Source organism: Manacus candei, unplaced genomic scaffold, assembly GCF_025592945.1.
Source record: "Manacus candei isolate 608988 ecotype Guabito, Panama unplaced genomic scaffold, ASM2559294v1 h1tg000077l, whole genome shotgun sequence".
NCBI classification, from domain to species: domain Eukaryota; kingdom Metazoa; phylum Chordata; class Aves; order Passeriformes; family Pipridae; genus Manacus; species Manacus candei.
The window spans coordinates 1,284,416-1,300,565 of record NW_026138125.1 but is presented as its reverse complement, the minus strand read 5'-3'; the positions used below and the strand labels follow the sequence as shown (position 1 = coordinate 1,300,565).

Genomic DNA, 16,150 nt, shown 5'->3' with positions numbered 1-16,150 from the left:
TTTAAGTGAAAAAGAATCCAAGAATTTGGTAAAACTTTGCCTCTGAAGTCATCAGAGCATTTTGTTTGGTGTTCAATAAGATGGAACTTTCTGGGCAACCTTAAGGGTATGCATACTTAGTAGTCACTTAGTCAAAAGAATTATATCTCTCTGTGCAGCAATAATATGCAAGCCCACTAGCCGCTTCATCAGAAGAATTATATATTTTAAGTGTTTTACATATAAGTGTTTGACTGGAAAGTCAGAGAGGCTGAAACCAAGTAATGATAATTTCTGCAGAAGGAAAAAAAGAACTCTTTCCTGTCATTAGCTTTCTTACAGCTACTGTTTGTACTCTGACAGCAAAGGTGGGTGTCACCACAGCATTTTTCAGTCAGTGCCTGAAAGCTTCATGATGGGCTGTGTAGCATGAAAATGCAACAGCTTGTTTGCATTGTGCAGGGTTCTGCAAATGCTCCTTGATGATAGACCTCATTTTCATCTCACATTTCTCTTGCATCTACTTCAACCCCACAAAAGCTGCCTCCCTCCACTGAGCATCTTCCCTATTCATGGGAAACATGCAGAAATTTATGTAGCTATGTCAGGGTGGTCTTGGTACCATCTTGAAACTGTGACTCAGAATTGAAAAAGAGCTTTTTAGTTTTGAGCAGCTTTTCATTCCTGTAAGTAACTTAAAGCAGTAGTGGTCTGTCTATATCAGAGTGCTTATATCCAAAATTAAATATGTGTATTTGGAGGACCTGATAGATGTATCTATCTAGCTATACATTTGCAAATATGGGAATACAAATATTTGTTTAAAATGTAGAAAATAAGAAAGAAGTAAGAACTCACTACTGTTTGAAATTGGAAATATTAGTAGTCTGTTTATATAGTTGTCTTTAATTTTTTCTGAAGCTTTTCGTTGTGACTATTTCTGGTGCCTCCAGCATGAATATATGAGCATATGTTTAAACTGACATGAGAAATAACTTTCTGTATGTGTCCAGTTCCATCGACTTATAGTTAATGAAAATATCTCCTGTCCTGAGGTCCCAAATATATCATTGAGGAATTGTAGGAGGGACAGCCTTTTCAGTTGAAAAATGTTTTCAATTGCCTATGAGAAGCTTTTCTGTGAGGCTTAGTCTTGGACTGTTTTTTGTTTAATCCTCCATGCCTGTAACTTACAAAATTCATATACAGGGCTGGTGATGGAAGACACCCATACAGTCCATATGGCATTTGTCTATCTGTCAACACAGAAATAAACATTACCTCTGGTTTCTGCTGCAGCTCAGAAGCTTTTTGCTGTAGATAGAAGTTTGGTGAGTGAAATCCGTATGATGAGACAATGGAAACACTTCCAACATTTCCTGGCTCAGATGGTAGTTAGAGCAGTTTCAGAGAAATGTCAGGCCTGCCATTGCACGATAACAGAATTTAGACTTGTGTGGGAGCAGCGATATGCCAATGCTGAGGTCTTTCAAAATCCTACACTGCTTGTCTAAGGCTCAAGGATATTTTAAGGATACTTTGATAATTTCCACTGGGTTCAATGGTCAGTTGTTCAATGAGTAAAAGTTGTGCTTAGTCTTTCAATTCTATTTTCTAATTTTAAGTAGTGGTATGGTCTAGGGGGCTGATTAGGTTGTCCATCAAAAGAAGGATCCTCCTTGACTCATGTGATTGGAGCTTGAGACTTGTTTAATTTCAGCATTTCCATGTGATAGTTGCTCTCATCACCCTCAAGATACTTATGATGCTTGGAGTATGGTTTTGGAAGGAGTGTTTTGGATGAGTATGTGAAAAGAGTATGGCTTGTGCAGTTTGGGTTTCCCACTAGCAAATGCCACAAAGTTGAACTGGCTGTCCCAAACCTGTGGTGAAGAAACAGTGGTAATGGTGCTGCAGGAGGAGGATTTGTCTTGATATTTCTGAATTGATAAGCACCTCTACTGATGAACAGAAGGAATAAACATAAATTATACATTACATGTGTGTCTTTCTGTTGCTATTATAAAAGATGTTATTACTTTATTTTCTAACTGAAGTATTAAGGATGGATAATGTGCATTCTGCAGGCTTTGCCCAGCACACTGCTATAAGGGATATACCAATGCTATAGCCTAAGCAGAACTGAGAACCCCTTGGGCTTGAAAACCCCTTGGGCTTGAAAGCCCCAGCATTTCCCATCTGTCAGTTTATCACATATCTGTTTTCACTTCTCTCTTTTTTTAATCCATTTCCAGTTCTTTGGAGAAGCTTGTGTCTGTCTCCTGGCCACCTGCCCTCGAAGCCATGGGCTAATAGCCTGCTGCAGGGTCTTTGCAGGAAGTGCACTGTGAACACCAGGCTGGGACACAGCCCTGGGAAGGAGGGACCACAGTGGCTTGCAGAGGGTGTCAAGGCTGTCGATGTGGTTGGCAGGTCACTGAACAGTCTGGAGATGAGCCTGCAGAGCAGGGGAGAGCTGAGGAGAGCAGGCAGCTCTGTCTATTGCTAATGGAAATCCCTGGGGCCAGAGAGGAGTAAGCAGAGTCTGCAGTTCAGATGGCCACTAATTTAATTGAAGCCAGATAGAAGGAAAGACACTCCTATAAAGATGCAATAAACAGGAACTGCTGTTGATGAGCTTTTTTTTGTTTCTGTTTTATCTTGTAAAGCCACTTTGATAATTTCCCTGTTTAAAAAGATGTGGTTCCTTTTCTAAAATATGGATTTTTTTATTTGTTCAGGAACAGGGGATGTGTGTTGGTTTACTTTGAAGCCTTTTGGTAGTTTGAGGAACTCACTATAAGTAGAAAGTCTAATCTGATACGTTGCAGAGCTTCAAACAGAGTGGGGAGGGAGATGTAGCTAACCCCAAACCTGAAACTTAAAACTATGAATGAGTAAGAAAAAAGATTTATCTGGGAGCTGAGTCAGAGATAAGTTTTTTTTTTTGGTTGGAAGTTTTTTTTTTGGTTGGAAGTGTTTTTTTTTTTTAATGGGTTTGGAGAGAGAGATAGGAGGCTTAGACAGAGGCACATAGTTCTTCCACCAAGACCAGACAGATTGCAACCTCCAAAGAGACAGCTGAAGTCCAGCTGGTGCAAATAGGGGCTGGTTCACAGGTGAACCAAGAGCTGAAAGAGCTGAGAAACTACATGGGAACCTGCTCCTTCATTTGTGATCAGGTGGTAGGGAGGGCTGAGACAGCTCAAGGAGCTGAAACGCAGACCACGTCCTAGGAAGTCTGTAACTAAAAATAGAAGTCAGGAGACTTAAACTGGAGACTGCCAGGAGAGAGGCAGGAAGCTGCACTCTCTCACAGGTAAGACCTGGAAGAAAATACCCACCTGAGGATTTTAACTACACTGTAGTAAGTTAAGCTGAAGATAGAGAAAGATCTGTTAATGATATTTTTCTCTAAGACTTTAAAAAGAGTCCTGCACCTGGTGCATGGCATAAGAAGAAGGAAAAAGCTGATATATAAACCTCATCTGCTGCAGTAAGATTCTGTAGAAACCTTTGGACACATATCTGTAAGAGTAAGTCAGTATCAAGCTGAAGAAATTCTTATGACATACATTCAAAATAACCAACCAAGTACTGTCACATCAGCTTGAGGGTGATGACAAGGGAAGGTGATAGCACCTAGCAAAAGGTAGCTGTCAACCTGTGGAAATCTTGAAGAAAGTAGGTCAAGGGAAAAGAGGTTGAAGCTGTCATGCGCCTTCTAGTGCTGGAACAACTACGTGCTGCCTTGGAGGGTGAACTGCAAAAAGGGCTGTGTGGGACATGGCTGAACAGAGCACAGGCTATAGAGAGCATTTATTTATAACAGAACTGGGAAAGGCACAAAATGAGCAGGTTTTCTGACCATGTCATTACTGCGGGGTGGCACAAAGGACTTGCCTGTTTTGCGAAAGTGATGGTCCTGAGAGAACTGAGAGGAAATTCAGGAGCTTAATTGCCCAGCAATGATGCATCAACCCCATCAGAGTCTGCCCAGCCTGGACTGGCTGAAACTGTGCTCTGGCACTTGTTGTGAATTGCATCAGCAGGGCCAGGCTGGAGAGCTGTCACAAAAATGACAAGAAGCATTAAAAGCAAGTCTCCAGCAAAAATACAGAGGAAGTTTCCTTCTACCATCTTGGACACATGAGCATCTGTGCACTGTGAACTGCTTCCCGGGAATGATGTTTCCTCCTTTTCATAAGTTCCTCTTGCCCCCTTGAATAGAAACACACTCAGAAACAAACCCAAAATAAATAACTGTCCATAGCAATTGGACTGCTTTCCTGGTATTCTCTCAACAGCAGAGGGCAAATTACATATTTTATGTGTGGGAATGACTGATTTTTTTTTCACGAGGAATAGTAGCAAGAGCCTGAACATCATAAATTCAAGTCCTCAGCTCTTGACCCTGATGTGTAATTAATTTCATAAATTACTCAATTCTGGCTTAAAACTCTCTGGATTTCTCATCCTGTTGCTCTGCATAGCAGACTGGTTCAGAATCTCGCTTTCACAATTATTAAGAACATCCTAATTCCAGTCTAAATGTATTTCTAACCACTGTATTTCCAACTCTTTTTGTCAATCATTGGCCTTAGGCTGATGTAGTTTTCTTCACAGTTTTCTCACTGGTTCTTACATATAAATTATACATGGTCTTTTAAGTCCTTGGTCTCTTAAGTTTAGCAGGAAAAGTTGTTTAGTCTCTTCTCGTGGCACAGACTGTCATTTCTTTTAAGCAGCTTCAGAGCATTCCCTTCATGGAGTCAGCTCTGCATGAACCGCTCCTAAACACTGATGATTGTAATTGCAGATAATCTTCCAAATGGAGGCTTGACAGTGCTTTCCACAGTAGCATTTAATATTTTATGTTCCTTAAACTCTTCTATTTCATGAACAGATTCTGTTTTCTGAATGCCCCATTTCTTTTCTTTTTGTGCTTTGAGAAATTTATCCTTAGGTTAGCCATGGTGGAGGAGTGTTTCTCTACTATAAACTGATATTTTGCCATGACACTTAAGCTTGTATCAAACATAGGTTTCATTTACTTTTCCCCTAGAAACCCCCCCTAATTTTTTTTTTTTAAATAAAAGTTGAAAGGAACACTTCAGTTTAAAGAAAACATCAATATTCTATTCAAATAATAGATGTAACATAAAATTTAGTGATACTGAGATGCTTCACATGAAAAGACAGTAGATAAAATACTAAAGAGAAGGAAAAATAACTTGTTAAATAGTGCTTGAAGAATGTAGACTCAGAAGTGATGAACTTTAGAAACTGGTTTTGCAGATTTTAAGAGCTTGATAGTTACATAAGATACAGAGAATCTTTGACAAAACAGTGTTTTTAGTATAGTCCAGCTAATAGGCAGAATGCACGCGTGGGGATAACTACCCTAGATGTAATTGGAAAGTGCTTGATGTTGGAGTGGGTCCAGCTGGGATATTAGAATCACAACCAAGAGGAGATAACTTTTCGTGATTACCAGAAGGGGGAAAAATATAGGTTGGTGCGTAAAAATAGCCCTTCATAAAGGTCATAATTTTTCTGTTTCAATTCCAAAATTTGCTGTCCTTTGGAGGCCATGTTCATGGAGCAAAACATGGGATCTCAAGCTAAATTTATAGAGGCTCAGCTATTTTTGCATTCTTTAAATAGAGTTTATACTAAATCAGCCTGGCATGTACTGTCACTGTGGAGAGTATTTTAGATCATAATATAACAATCACTTTTCAATTAAGGTGCCATGCTTCAAAGATTCTCATTCATAAGAAACAAGTCTTGATTATCCTCCTGTTTGGTTAGACAGTCCTTCCTAAAAATACTAGTGAAGAAGCAGCAGCTTACAAACTGCAAGAGCACTGGCCATCAGAGCTTTGCAGTAAATTTGACTGTAAGCATATTTCACTTCCCACTTTCTTTGGCAGAAACTAGTTTTCTCTAACCTTTTTCAGATATTCCATGGATACCTAAAGCTTGTAAGATTCTCCCACTGGTGGTTCCATAATGACATGACCACACAGACACTGTCTCTTGTTGTGCCTGTGGTTCAACTTCATAGCTGTCAACTCCTACAAACTTTTATAATAGCTACAAACAACAAAACAACAGAAGTCTCAAATGTGTTTAACTGAGCTCTTTGTCATGTTGCAAAGACTATTCTATTGCTTAAAAATTTGAGTGCTGATGGGAGGTGATTTGCCCCAAGAAACCTAGTGCTTGCCAGACTCTGTAAGACTGTTCAACAAGACAGACCTGTGGTGAAAAATAGATAATCTGAGTTTAACTGAAGAGTAAAGAACCTATTGAATATAAGAATTCTTCACAATTTTCCTGAGCTGGTTTAAGTGATCAAAGTAATATGCAACTAGACTTTATTTTCACTGATATATTAGGTATAAATTGAAAACCTGTGATTTAGTGCTAGTTGAATCTATTCTTTTTCCCATTTTTGTTTGTTTATTAATTTGGAAGAACATTGTGAAGGACTAGAGTTGGAACTGCATATGCATAGATAAACAGAATTAAGAATCCTATTACAACATTAGTTTAAAAATGAAATGATGTGCATGTTAAGAAATTAAGTTTTTCAGTGAGGACTGCACAGGAATTTATGTTACAAAAACCAAAAGGATTAGTTCTTTCATGTAAAAGGTATCTGATTAAGGTCAGCCTATGAGCAGAAATGGTTCCAATCTGCAACTGAAAAACTGCACCACTGTCTGCACTAGAGATTAGAGCTGGCTTGTTTTTATGCACATTTGGTCAACAGATGGTCCAACTATTCTGTGGGCATTCTGGCAGTGTGGAAGTCTGCACATCAATGACAAAAAAACATCATACAAATAAGTAGAATGTCAGTGTTCATCTGAGTAGAATGAACACCCAGTGCTGGCTTCTTGAAAAGTAGCATAGTGGGCTGACTTGAAAGGAGAAAACCTGGAATAACATCATACTCTTCCTAAATTAGCCAGTGTCAATTCATTCTGATAAGACTGAAAGGACAGAAAGACTATAAGGATCCTATAAAAGATAGTGTTATTGGCCTTTGGCCAGAGCAGTTAGCTAATATTTGCTGTCTTGCTGGATTGTTACCTTAGAAATAAACAAATAAAAAAAAGATACACAGTGAATAATTCTTCTACTCAATTGCATTTGGAAAGAATACTACTCAAAATTCATGTTTCCCTAAACACAGTAGACATAAACGACAGCAGGCAGTTTCTGGTCTGACATGCCTAGGAATACTGGCTCTTTTTTCAAGGTCACTGTTTTAATATACAGGGTATCTGGCAATATGACTTAAGGTATTCCTTTCTCTCTTCTGCTTTCACATCACCCATATGCCTGTGCCACAGCAGTTTTCCCTTCTTCAGCCCCTATTCCAGCTGGGCTGTTTTTCCAACTATGTCAAGGGACTGAGAGTGCTTAAAAGGAAAAGAGCAGAAAATATGAAAGGAAGGGTGAGGAAAACTTGCATCTGCACAGCTGAAGAAGAAGCTCTACAGGGCTGAAAACCTGTGTAGGACATGGCAAGTGAGAAGATGCATGAGGACTTTTGGCTGGAATTTGCACTCAGAATTTTTTGTTGGGAAACACAACATCTTTGTTCTTGTGCCCATCACTGTTCTGGCTTTTCATACTTTTCCTCCTCTTACTCGTACTCACAGAGCTGAAACCAACTATAGTCTCAGGTCCCTTATTTGTGGTCAGCCTCAGTGACATCTCCTAGCCCAGGGGATTTAATTTCTCATCAACCTTGAATGGGACCAGCATTTTATAGGTGGCTTCCATTATTCCCAGCAGTCCTATTGGAAGAAGGAGCAGAACTCTTTATTCTGAGCAGCCTCTATTCAGCAGGGTCAGTGTTATTATCAGTCCTAACATGCTTGATGAATGTGTGTAGATCAAAGACAACTTTTGATGTTGTCTATTAACACCTTCTAAAATGGAAGTGCAAGCCTTCCTCCTTTCACTGATGGAGCTGAGGTTGATTAGGTTTTCATGAGATGGTGGTACCAGATTGTAGCCTGCACTTGCTTTTTACATCCCTTTGAAAGAGCAGAGAAGGGTGAATGTGTTCAGCATCTGTGCCCCCATAAACCAATGTACTGGCACATTCTGCTGCACCTATAACACAGCAAGTAAATACCAGTAATGTAATAGACAGTCTGTCTGAATTGCACCAACCTGACTATTGGCTCGTAATACAGCAGGTTGTGGGTTTTTTTAATCTTGACTTATTGTTCCTAAATGACAGTAATTTTATCATGGTGTTTGGTTGCACTGTTGACAAGGTGATGTCTTTTGCACACATTTGGTTTTAGTGTTTGTAACTGAGCTCCTATAGGATTTTAACAAAACAACTAATTACTGTGCATATTCAAAAGATAAAAGAGTGCCCTTAATGTGTTATTCATAACGTGGAGCATGAGAACATTACAAGGCTAGGATTGTCTTTAAATATTAATTTCATGGTAGCCATGGATGCATTAGGCTCTTGTAAAGAACAAAAACACTGAATGCAACTCGTGAATTTTTTCCATACAGTTGACTTTTATAAATATTTTTCTTTTCTAGAATGGAGGAGACAGTGAGAAATTTGCTACAGAGCCAAGGATCCACAGGCCAAAATGGAGAAGGAACTGTCAATATCATGAAGGTATATCAGGTATTAATAACTTATTACCTGTTCTCTTGTGATAAAAAACTTCTTTAAAACAGAAATCACACTGCTGAGATAAATGTCTGGCATGGTTTCCTCTATTTGTTTATTAGTTATGAATACTTGTAAGTGGTAGTTGGTACTACATACATTTTCCCAGGTATTCTCTCACCAGAGTTTCATGTTTTTCACTTTTATTGTCATTGTGTTATCTGCAGTTGTTGCTTCTCATAGTTCACAGGGGACAGAGAAACTAGTTTTGAAGACTTTATTAAACCACTTAATGTTTTAAGTCATATGTTCCAGCATCTCTAGTAAACAGATGTTTTTGATAACTTGACCTTCAGATTGTGATGGATAAATTTATCCACTCATGTTCTTATTGCGTGTGAGGCTTCCATATCAAGCTCTGTGGTTTCTTATCACTGCTTGTGGCAGGTGTGTTTTATCACCCTCACTTGAGGTAAAGGGTGATTTTATTGAGAGTGCCTCAGGAAAGAATTTAGGAGAGAAAGATTTTAGATGTTTTTCAAAGGGAACCAGCTCTGTTTTATAAGACAGGAGAGTTTTACATTTCCCTAATGTACTGTTGTATTCTGGAAGCAGTGAGCCTGAGATGGTGGAAGACCTTTTTTAAAGTCTGGAAACAGGAGTGAGATACATTCCAGTTAATCCAATATTTGGCACATGAATTCTTTAAAAAAAAACACTTAATGAAGTCAGTCCCATGCCTTATGTTTTTAAGTAGAATAAGCATTCTTATAAAGCATAAAATACTAGAATAATATATTAAAGTCTATACTAGGTAGTGATACTTCAGAAAAAACACTTTTCAAAAATTCTGGTTATATTAGTCCATTCTTACAGCTGATTGATCTAAAGTAAAGCAATATAGCTAAACAAAAATGTATATTAAAGAATATTTATCACTGCAATTAAATTTTCATTTTAAGCTTGGATTGAGGAGAAAGGAATCTTTTAGATTAACCTTCCAAAATAATCAAATTTTCTTGTTAAAATGATAGTGTGTAAAATTTAATTTCAGGACAAATTAAACTTTTTGTTAAAGTTATAATAGAACATCGTGCTCTTAGAAACTGATGCCAAAGGCATCTATATTTTATCTATATCTATCCTTTTGGAATGCAAAAATGAAACTCAGTTCCCTTTTCTTAGTTCAGAGTTGAAATCCATACATCCTTCTCTGAATTGGGCTTGATGTCAGTGTCTGCTTGAGGTGGGTTACTTGTCTGTCTGTTCGTAACAGACATCTGGAATGTTTTTTTTATCTGCTTTTCTGTGTGTTGTCTTACTGTGGAAACCACAGTGAGGTGGTACCACAATTCGGTTTAGCTTCTTTGGGTTTTGTCTTTGCACTCTCAAGAAGAAAAGCAAAGAAGTACTCCAGTTTCCTTTCATCAGACTGAGGATTTGGGGGTTCTTTCTTTTGTGCACTAAACTGGAAAAAAAAGTAGCTATGTGGTTTTTGAAATTTGAAATTTTGTGTGCTGCTTTCCTAGAGGGGAGATAAACTAGTCATTCCAATTTCAGTGCTTGTATATTTCTTTGTAGTTTTTTCCCTATATTTTATTTGTCTCTTGATTTTTGGGGAAAAAAAAAAAAAAGGTTATGGTCCTGTCTTTTTCTGCTTTGGGGCCATACTAACATAGAGATTTGTTGTCTCCACCCAGCCAGGAGAGTGGGCACCGTGGTGTGTTTTGGGTAATATCGCTTGGGTTATTTCTTGACCACCAACAGAACAACAGTTCTGCCCAGTTAATGATAGCAAGAACAGTTCTTTGCTTTCCTTCAGCTCTAACAAACAGCCCCCTCCACGTAGCAAACTGGCCCCTTTTTTTCCTTCTTTCTGCAAACGAGGTTTTGTTCGAATCTGCTGGGTGGTAATCAGGTCAGATTCCCCAAACTGGAGCCTTTCTTTCTTATAGAGTGAAGCTGCCTCTGTCCCAGGACATTAGAACACCCACATAACACTCTGGGATTATTTTAATTCTACACATTGCATGTTCTCTTCTTGTTCCTGAGAACATTTTCACTCTTTTTACTCAGCTTGTTTTTTAACTATTTTTATTTCTTCCATATTCTTTCATTTTATTTCTTCCAGTATGCAATCTTCTTTGCTTATGAATTTCCTTTCCTAATCCATGACTCAGAAGCAATGGGTTTCCCTTTCCTGGAGGAATAGCTAGGCTACTGCATCATACACCAGTCTGTGACTGGTAAAACAGATCCAAAATGCAGAATGTTGTCTCTTTGACTCATTCATCCTCAGATCACTTTTGCTCACTTTTATGACAAACTTCTGAACAAATAGCTTGTTTTCTGGGAATTTCGAGGAATGACTCTGTTCACGTGCAAAGCACTGCATTCCTGCCCTCATATGGCTCCCTGCTATGTAGGTCAGGGTTGGGTTCACTCAGTGTGTGCTCATTATCCAGTCACACATAAAAACTGTGATGTAGGCAGCAACCGTGTGTAACAGTAAAAGCCCGCACCTGAAAGACTCTTCAGAGAGTTGGCAAAGAATCTCTGGTCTGAAATGTTTACCAAGAATTTTAGCATTGAAAAACATGTTAAAAAAGCATTATGAGAATCATTAATATGTTATTGAAACCAGCTGTGTGCAAGTCCTGGAAAAAAATATTGTGTAAATAGATGATGAATTTTATTGTAGATACTGTGTCCAGATTTGGCAAGGTACATCAATATTGCAATAGAAACACTTTATTTGTATCTTTCCAAATGTATTCAGAGAGGTTTTTGATATATTTGTAAGGGTAATTCACAACTGGGAATAGAACATGAATGTTTCTTAAAAGCACTGATGTTTCCAGGTTTTTGGGAACATGATAACCATATTGTCAACATGTATTTGTAAATGAAGTATAGATGTGAACTAACGTGAGGAAAAAAATTGTTATGGTCTGAATTCCAAGTGTTATATATATATCTTCATATACATACACAAAACTTACTGAATGTAGAAATACTAACACTGTTTTGAAAGCCATCCTCTACAATCAGTTACCTTACAGAACATATTCTGCATCTCAGCTGTTCTCTGTGATACGATCAAAACTATATGATCACTCAGTGCAGTAGATAAGGAATTTTACTGCAGATTCACAACCATGTATTTCATAACAAATGGGGACAAATGAGGCGATCTCCAGTGGGACTTATCAACATATGTCCCTTATTCTCTGACAACATGCTAAGTTAATTTTAGTGTGTGAAGCTTGTTCAGGTTAATATCTGAATAGTCGTAAAAGATAACTCTGTGCAATAAATGCTTATGATCTATTGGCCATTGTCTACATATTTGATTTTACAAATCTAATTATTGTTCTGGGATGTATGAAATTGAGTTCTTATTATAATACCAATATGCCTGACTCTAGAATAAATATTCTTGCTAATGAACATTAAGTGTTGCATAGTGATAATGTTAGAATAATAATAATAATAAGGTGGAGCCTAGAGCATGCAGTGTTATTGCAATATTTTGTTAGTTCTTGCCATTATTCTTATTAAAGCAAAATATTCTAACCCTTTCCATAGAGCTAACTGCCCTGTGGGATTTTAATTTGCTGGATTTACAGGTGAGTTTTGTGATTTCTTTAGGGTAAATGAATTTAGAAGCAGGATTTTAAATAAAATTCTCCTTTGTTATCATTTTACGTAATAACTGAGGGAAAATTTATAAAGAATGCTCAAATAAATGTAGACAATTCATGTGATTTGAATTGCCATGAACCATATTTCTTGTTTTACAGTGTAGTTGGCTAAAAGACTCTAGTATGTAAGAGCTATGGTGTTTCCAAGAGACATTACCCACCTAAAACGAAGGTCATGGAAGGCCAAGCCAATAACCCATGTATTAATGCAATTCTCATTCAAGACACAATACTTTATCCAAAAGAGAGAGTACTCCCCAGAAATAATTGTGTGCAGTACTCTAACCCCAGGCATTAAAACAAACGCCCCACAGACTTTCCTTCCTAAGTTTGTCCTTTTGATTTGGATATCAAAACTAGAGTCTCTTTCCTGTTTGATCACAATACTGGTTATCTAGGTGGAGTCTTATCTGATTACAGATCACCCAAAGACTTTCAAAGGTTTTTTAACTCATTTTGACTTTGTGTCATTGTGCAGTGATCAAAATAGATGAGGCAGAGAATTTGTTCTAAGTTCACAACTTGTTATAATTCTGGAATTGTCAATATGTGCACTGAAGCTCAGGACAGACATGGTGCAGTCACATTGGAGACCTAAAAATCATATATAAGTAATACAGGCACAATTCAGGTGGCATTGTTGGCCAGATCAGCCCAATATTTTATCTGCATGCTTTGCGATAGTCAAATATGGAACAGTTGTTGTGACTGTCACTTCTAATTTGCACAGCCGTTGGTGTCAACAGCTCTTTCATGACAAGAAAAACTGTAACTATTGGCAATATAATTTTATCTTAACACAAAATTATACAAGCTTAATGTTCAGGCCATTGATATGTAACATTTTATAGGAAGGGCATGGCCATGAATTGAAAAAAGAGCACTAGTTGAATTCCCTAGCTAAAATTCACACAGGATTTTTAATGCTAACTTGTACTGCGGAAGGTATTTCTGTAATGGAAGTGCCCACAGAAGACTGCATCAACCAGGCCTCCTAAGTTACTCAGGAGTACATTACTAGGCAAACATTAGCAGTTTTGTGCCTCATGAGAAGGAAAGAAGAGTAGCCATCTGCACTCTTGGGAGCTCCACCGGAAATCCTGGGCTGTCAAGGATAGAAGCATTTGCTGCCGGACTGCTTTTCCACACAGAGAAATCCAGGGCTACCTCATTAACAACTAATTCCTTATGGCTTTTCATCTCATATATTTCCACCACTGCACAAAGATTCTGGTAAATATTTGTTCCCATATTGAGGTTGGATTCTTACCCCCAAAAGAGAATGATGCTGCTCCTCAGATACTGTTCAAAATTACAGTTTTGTTGCAAGGAACATATGTGCTAAGAGCTTTCCCTTTCTGGTTGTTTGTAATACAGTAGCACAGCAATGGAGCTATGTTTAACACAACAAAGTCTCATAACTGAAATGTGCCATTTGTGTGCCTGTTTCTCAGAAAACAAGCTGTTCTTTCCTTCCCAGAATCATATTCTATAGTTATAGAATGATTTGGACTGTAAGGGACATTAAAGAACGCCTTGTTCCAACTCCCTACCTGTGGGCAGAGACACCTTTCACTAAACCAGGTTGCTCAAAGCCCCACCCAGCCGGGTCTTGGCTACAGCGCGAAACAAGGTATTAGTAAAATTAAAGAGAAAGCAAAATAAGGATGTCCTGTGTTTACACAAAAGTTACCTATATATTTGCATGGTCTTTGACTATACCCAATCACCCACAGTTTTTGACTGACTCTGTAATTCAGATGATCATCTTTCTTGCCATCAGGGGTTTACTTTGAGAATGCAATGCTAGTCCTTGAAGATGAGGTCCCAGATGTAGATTGCCACATTATACAACTGCTTTAACCCACCACACATCGTTCTAACAAGAGGTGAAGATTGACTTCTTTGATGATACTATTTTATATTATACTGACTGTAATTCTAGATTTAAATTTGCCTCTACTATATAGTATTTCTCTTTTGCTGTATCTTTCTTCTAGTTCTAACTTTTGGAATGAATCCACAAAAGTCAACCCATGTACATTGCCTGAATCCTATCCATCTGCAACGGGCATAACAGAAATTGTAGAGCCAGTCTTTGGGAAGCAAGGTGATAATGTGGTTCACAGCCTGACCAACACAGGTCATCCTGATGTGTACAGGGACTTCCCATTTATGGACAGCATGTTGTCGGTAGCCCTAATCTTGCCCTTAATGGTGTTCTTCTGATTGCCTTTTTTCTAATTCAGAGGATATATTTGAGAGAAAAGGGTATGGCTCTCATATGCCTCTGCTTGGTAGTCCTCAGAGACTGGAGTAATCTCCTGGAATTTATAGCAAACTCCAGTTTTAAGATTATCTGCCTGCTGCTCGGAGAGATGCTGGTGTCTTTTTGCGTGAAGGCCAAGTGGTGGCTCCTTATCTGCATGTGTTCCTCCCGCAGGATAAATCAGGGCTGCCCACAGCAGGACTGTGCTGGCACACAGGCCCAGGGCAGCCCACACTGTGGCTGTATGAGGAGTCCATCCTGTGCTTCCCATGGGACCCAGCGCCACTTCCCGCCCTGCTCGGTTCCTCATCAGAGCACTGAGACCCCCAGGGAGTTGTTGTCATTCTCCCATCTGGCCACTGCTCTCAGAGTTGCCAAGTCTGTAGTGTGCCTCCTGCCTCTTGCCCAAAAGAAGATCTTAAGAGACTCTTTCCTGTCTGTAGCCTCTCCAGATCCCTGTGAGGATCCAGATGTGCTTTGCTGACACATTGCCCATCCTGGGCTTGTATTGAAGAAGCTGGGCAAGAGGGTCTAGCAAATAAATAACCATTTTTGTCTATCAAATCGTTTGTGTTTTCTGAGAAAGGATAATGAATAAGAAATAATAGAGGCCATTTAGTGCCATCAGCTGTCTAGTGACAGAAGTGTTTGGACACAAAAGTTGTGAAATCAGTTTGTATTCCTTGTTATTCTGAAGCAGGGTCTTATATGTGGCCTAGTGACCTGCTCTCTCTCTACTTCCACATCTCCCTAAAATATATTGTTCATTCTGCATTTTGACATTATTTCATTGGTATTCTCAAACAAGCAGAAAACAATGCTACTTATTGAATTTTAAGAATTTTGAAAAAAATCTAAAACTTTACTTATTTTCTGAGGCCAAAAAGGGAGATTATTCTGTATTCACAACCATCCCATCTTTGAAAATTATTTTGACGGAAGAACACACCTAGTAGTACACCAGTATATTTATTTTGGAATGAATAAGTGCTTCTGGTCAGGAAAACTTAATCTGAACTATAATAACATATTTGAAAAGTTGAAGTTTTGATCTGATCTGAAATGATGGTTCCTACATTTTATTTTTGTGTAAAGATGCATTCTGATCTTTTTTGAGAACTTTTTCTGCAAGATTGGGAGACAAGACAACTATTCCCTAGCATTTGCAAAAAAATTACCAGGTTATGTAATGTATACCAATTTTTTTCCTTTAGTCAGCTTCTGCAATTGTGCTTGTGGCGAGAACTAGTTAGTTCATACATTGCTCTCATTCCAAAATACTAGGGAAAGAAAATTGGCTTATTTCTAGCAATTTAAATTCCAGAGTAATTCTGTTGCCTTAATTGCTGTTACATAAAATTTACTGCATTTGAATTTTAGAATAGCTTGGCTTATTTGTACTTCAGTCAAAGGTAGATATTTTAATGCCATCACTTTAGTCAAATGTAGCTACTTTAGTACTTAAAAACCGCTTCACAAAAGTTTAAGTGCTAATACAGGAAGGAAAGATTATCACTTTAAGTATGGTACTAT

General features: G+C 38.2%; 1 protein-coding gene across 5 annotated transcripts in view; it reads left to right on the top strand.

Moving 5' to 3' along the window:
- The window catches only part of NCKAP5 (NCK associated protein 5), a 370,644-nt gene that overhangs the window by 224,826 nt on the left and 129,668 nt on the right, over window positions 1-16,150 (top strand). For 4 of the 5 annotated variants that reach the window (XM_051810233.1, XM_051810236.1, XM_051810232.1 and 1 more), the window contains exon 6: window positions 8,569-8,659. In XM_051810233.1, the coding sequence (XP_051666193.1) occupies window positions 8,569-8,659 (91 nt within the window). The remainder of the gene's footprint in view (window positions 1-8,568; window positions 8,660-16,150) is intronic. The other variant, XM_051810235.1, reaches the window with a different exon arrangement.